Raw genomic sequence first — 5,432 nt, 5'->3', positions numbered from 1 at the left:
TTTGCAGATTACTTTTTCTGCACTCCACCTGTTTGATCTGTGCGCGCTCCGGTGGGGTGACAATCATCCCGTTTATTATGCTTTACTTTTTTTTGGAAAGACAGTCTGACTGTCACCCTTTCCCACAGCYCTTCCCTGCTGTACAAGGAGACAGGATTGCGRTATGACCGCAGGAGAAACGAGGTCCAGACTCAGRYAGCTTTTGTGCGTCGCACTGGAGCACTGACTTCACCTGCACTGACAGTTGCCTCGCTGCGTCACCATGTGCCGCGGCGTGCGCTCCTCCCGCTGCAGGCGCGCCGTCACGTAAACATATAAACAGTTCAACGTTCATTTTCGCACACCCGAACCAGGTCCAGATAAGTTATTTTTTTTCCCTCTTCACTTGCGCTCTCAGCCAGGCTGCTTCCCTCTTCCTCTGTTTTGACTCCAGCCYGTTACATCATCAAAAAGAATTYCGCGGTTGGCCGGTAGACTACAGATCTCTATCATAGGACAAATTTATATCGTTTATATCGCTCATTCCTATACGGTACCAGACAGAGAACAAACTCGAGTGTTGCTCATATGCTTTCACTCTTGAGGAAGTTTGTTATATCACTAGGCAGGTGTTGGTCTGAAATTGCCTTCTTTGTATCCGTATGTTGCTGTTGAGTCCAGTCTCTCTCATCTCAGCTAACATAAGTCAAGAGCAAAAACACATGTTGTACACGAGTGAACATTTCATACAAGTGATCCACTTGCAGGCTGAATTGTCCACACCTGAGCACTCGACTCCTGCAGGCTTAACCAAAAGCAAGGCATCATAGTTCAGGTGACTCTGCAGTTAAATTTCAAGGTCTTGTTGCTAACAACCAAAACATTGTGGTTTGATTTTTATCCATCACCTGTTGATCTTATCTTCATGTTCTTCTTTGTTAGAGGACTATGTTTAGTTTTGTTAAACAGAATATTGTCTTCAGACATTCTGGTCGTGACTCGTAACTTTTCTCATTTTCATTATGACTGGATTCATCTTTTAGGTGTGTCTAGCTTTGTGTCAGGGCTTAGTCCAGTCTGTCCAGTCCAATGAAATCCACCTCACCTTATTTTTTTATTTAATTTTTTTTGTATTTGACAACAATGACTAATTGTTGCAGCCTTAGTATATATGATTAAAGGCTTTATTAACGTATGTGACTGAAGTTTGAATGAATGAGTCATCACATTAATAAGAAACAAATTGTACAAACGTACCTCTGTCTGATGTGTGTTAACCAAGTATTTATGTTTCCAGGATAAGGAACAAAAAGATCTGATCCTAAATCTGTTGCTCAGTCTTCACAACCACCTGGCTGTTGTTGCTGGTAGATATCCACTTTCTCCTCTATCTTCACAAAATCTGCTTTGTCTTTGTATCGAGGGACATGATTGTTAATATCACGTCTCACAGTTGGAGAACATTGTTACCATACAGTGTTATAAATAAGTAGAAAGTGTGTTTTGAACCTTATTCCATCCATCTTCCACTTATCTGGGGTCGGGTTGCGGGGTAGCAGCCTAAGCAGAGAGACCCAGACTTCCCTCTCCCCAGGCACTTGGACCAGCTCATCCGGGGGAATCCCAAGGCGTTCCCAGGCCAGCTGAGAAACATAGTCCCTCCAGCGTGTCCTGGGTCTTCCTCTGGGTCTCCTCCCCGTGGGACGTGCCTGGAACACCTCACCAGGGAGGCGTCCAGGAGGCATCCTAACCAGATGCCTGAGCCACCTCAACTGGCTCCTCTCGACGTGGAGGAGCAGTGACTCTGAGTTCCTCCTGGATGATTGAGCTCCTCACCCTATCTCTAATGGAGAGCCCAGCCACCCTGCAGAGGAAACTCATTTTAGCCACTTGTATCCGCAATCTCGTTCTTTCAGTCACTACCCAAAGCTCGTGACCATAGCTGAGGGTAGAATTTCATCTGTAAATTGAGAGCTTCGCCTTCTGGCTCAGTTCTGCTTCACCACGACAGATCGGTACAGCGCCCGCAACACTGCAGACGCAGCACCAATCCATAAAGGTCATGAACAGAATCAGAGACAAAGGGCAACCTTGAGTCCAACGCTCACTGGAAACGAGCTTGACTTATTTCTGGCAATGCGGACCAAACTCTGACACTGGTTGTACGGGGACCTAACAGCCCGTATCAAAGGGCCTGGTACCCCATAGTCCCGGAGTACCCCCGCAGGACTCCCTGAGGGACACGGTCAAACACCTTCTCCAAGTCCACAAAACACATGTAGACTGGTTCAGGGTTTGACAAATACCACTGCTCAAGGCACATAAAACGCAAATTTYGGCAGGTGGATGTGTCCCGGTCCCTGCCCGACCAGGCATATAATAAAGTTCTTTATTTTTTTTAAAAATGGCCAGTTAATCGAATTCTGAAAATAAATGAAGAAATAGCATTTTAAAACACATAGATGGGATAAATCATCATTTCTCCTACCTCTGTATGACATGTATAGCAGGACTGTACAGTGTGACGTGCAGTGAAAAAAAAAACAGTTTTAAATCAAACAGTATGCAGCACTCTCGTGTGACTTATCACTATTTTACATAGTGGTTGCATGGTCTATTGTGATAAACAAGTGTTAGTTTAAAATAAAAGGTCCACAACATCCAGAGTCTTAAGGAATTCTGGATGATAGTCATCCACCCCGGGGTTTTGCCACCGAGGAGRTTTTCAACCACCTTGGTGACCWCAGCACCAGAGATTGGAGAGCCCAGCGTGCCCCACCTCCAGGCCTGGCTCCAGACTGGGGTCCTGGTGACCCCCATCCAGGCGAGGGAACYCTGAATCTATTTTATTTGCTCATCATACTGGGTCTTTGGGCTGCATTTGGTCTGATTCCTCACCTGATTACCTTGAATGACCCTACCAGGGGCATGAAGTCCCTGACCACATAGCTCCTAGAATCACTGGGACACTCAGAACCCTCCACCACAATAAGGCCCTATCACCTGCTTTAGTTTATAAATTCTCCTGCAAAGACAGTTATAGGTGTGTGGTTTATATTGTATGCTCCTCTGTGCCTCGAATATAAATATCCTGTTATATCAGGATATTAATGCATAGTTGTGATATAATTAATTACAAGCCTAGTATTGAATTGTTCTGTTTATCACATTATTACACTGTTATTACATTAATAATGCATTATCATTACCTTATCACATCAACGTTACATTAAGGCATTACTACCATCACCATTATTACATTGTTTCAAATTATCATTATGGTCTCATTGTTACATTATCATTACAGTATGTTGCAACAATGTTGTTATGTTGTCAATGAAATGCTATGATTACAGGTCATCATGACTGTGGAGATCTACAGTATCCAAGGAGAAATCTGTCCTTTGATGAGGCCTCAGCGTTTTTACTGGTAACATCAAATATTAAATATGTTCAAGAACTTTCTGTATCTGTCAGGTCATGGTCCGGTCATGGTGTTGGTCCGGTCCGTCTCTGACCTTCTGTCTGGTGTTGGTCCGGTCCGTCTCTGACCTTCTGTCTGGTGTTGGTCCGGTCCGTCTCTGACGTTCTGTCTGGTGTTGGTCCGGTCCCTCTCTAACCTTCTGTCTGGTGATGGTCCGGTCCGTCTGGTGTTGGTCCGGTCCGTCTCTGACCTTCTGTCTGGTGTTGGTCCGGTCTCTCCAGTTAAGACCGCCTCCTCTGAACCTTCCACTCTGTTGTTGTTCTGAGAACAACTTTTTTACTTTTCTGGAATATAAAATATAAAAAAAAGTTGTTTTTCAATAAATGAAAACTTAAATGAACAAAACGTTTCTGATTAGTACTTTCTGTGTTTCTGTTTTTAAGGCTCAAAATCGGGAGTTTGAACATTTTCTCCACAGTTCGTTGGAGTGGGTCATTCGTGCCGGCCAGGATGTTGGGATAAGGTCAGCGATGAGTCTGAGGTGGACGCACACGTTGGGAGGGAACAACATAAACTATGTTGTTGTGTTGTTGTACTTGCAGGCTGAGCGGACACACAGCTGACAGTCCCGTCACTGACGTGTCTGAGATCGTTTGGTTGGAGTCCACTCACCCCATGATGCCCTTTGTGTGCCGCCTTCGCCGAGCCCTGCTCACAGTGACCAGTAAAGTCCTCCTCGCCGCCGTGTGTGAGTAGACCTGTTCAGACCCAGCTGCGCCACCTGCTGGTCARTCAGTGACAGAGTGCAAGTCAACACAATCAGAAGGTTAACACTGTTGTGTGTCTGTGTGTAGTTCTAGGCTTCGCGTGGAGCGTGGTGTGCTACATGAAGTACCGCTGGAGGAGAGAGGAGGAGGAGACYAGGCAGATGTACGACATGGTGGAGAGGATCATTGGTGAGGAAGATTCCACAGTTTCTGCTGAGTCAGCACAGTGCTTCCATGAACAGGCGTTAAAATGTGTCTTTGTTTATTGTTCAGATGTTTTAAGGAATCATGGAGAGGCGTGCCAGGAAAACCAGGAGCTGCAGCCCTACCTGCCCATCCCTCATGTCAGAGACTCTCTGGTTCTCCCTCAGGACCGGTGAGAGCCTGCACTTCTTTCATTACGTTTTTCACGTCAGAACTCGAGTGTAAGTTCTCTACAAGTTCCATTTTTGCTCACAGGAAGAAAATGACGAAGGTTTGGACTCGTGCCGTCAGGTTCCTGTCAGCCAACGAGTCCAGGATTCGAACGGAGACTCAGAGGATCAGTGGAGCAGACTTCCTGGTCTGGAGGTGGCTCCAGCCTTCTCTCAGCTGTGACAAGTCCAAAGTCTGGCAGGGGAAAGGTAAGTCACCTGTGGAGCTTTAACAAGAACCTGTGCACACATGATGGTCGGTTAGAGGAAACCAGTGGGCGGGGCTTGTGTTGGTCGCTGAGATGCAGAAGATTAAAAATTAAAACATTATTTAATGTTTTGAACATATTGTTTATATTTAAAGAAGTGTTTGACTCACCTGGACCTGGACCTGTTGGTCTTTAACTTCCTACCCAGATGACATGTAGTCCATAGAGCAGTTAGTAAAATACCTTCATGTTCATTAGAGCTGAAAGTGTCCATCACTCTTCTGATGAGACAAATAGAAACTAACTGTTGATCCTGTGTTGTTCAGCGTTCCCTCTGGACCGCAGGAACTCTCCTCCCAACAGTCTGACTCCATGTCTGAAGATCAGGAACATGTTCGACCCGGTCATGTGAGTACCTGGCTCCTGAATCCACAGCTGCTTGAAGCTTCGGTTCAACATGGCTGACTGTAAGCTCAGTCCACGTGTTGGTGTAAGGTTTAGTTGTCCTGAAGAGGTGTTGGAGTCTGTGGCATGAGACGGCTGCTTCAGACCATTGATCTACAGCGGGTAAAATAAGTATTGAACACGTCACCATTTTTCTCAGTAAATATATTACTAGAGGTGCTAATGACATGAAATT

At 45.5% G+C, this 5,432-nt stretch overlaps 1 protein-coding gene across 1 annotated transcript in view; it reads left to right on the top strand.

The window, feature by feature from the left end:
- The window catches only part of lemd3 (LEM domain containing 3), a 19,102-nt gene that overhangs the window by 10,307 nt on the left and 3,363 nt on the right, over positions 1–5,432 (top strand). The window contains exons 3-10 of the mRNA XM_014014574.1: positions 1,277–1,346; positions 3,336–3,409; positions 3,847–3,926; positions 4,006–4,151; positions 4,258–4,359; positions 4,444–4,546; positions 4,630–4,793; positions 5,119–5,200. Coding sequence (XP_013870028.1) covers positions 1,277–1,346; positions 3,336–3,409; positions 3,847–3,926; positions 4,006–4,151; positions 4,258–4,359; positions 4,444–4,546; positions 4,630–4,793; positions 5,119–5,200 — 821 coding nt within the window. The remainder of the gene's footprint in view (positions 1–1,276; positions 1,347–3,335; positions 3,410–3,846; positions 3,927–4,005; positions 4,152–4,257; positions 4,360–4,443; positions 4,547–4,629; positions 4,794–5,118; positions 5,201–5,432) is intronic.

Source organism: Austrofundulus limnaeus, unplaced genomic scaffold (genome assembly GCF_001266775.1).
Source record: "Austrofundulus limnaeus strain Quisiro unplaced genomic scaffold, Austrofundulus_limnaeus-1.0 Scaffold116, whole genome shotgun sequence".
Classification (NCBI taxonomy): Eukaryota; Metazoa; Chordata; class Actinopteri; order Cyprinodontiformes; family Rivulidae; genus Austrofundulus; species Austrofundulus limnaeus.
Note: the sequence above shows the minus strand (reverse complement) of the source record. Positions and strands in the feature narration are given on the sequence as shown.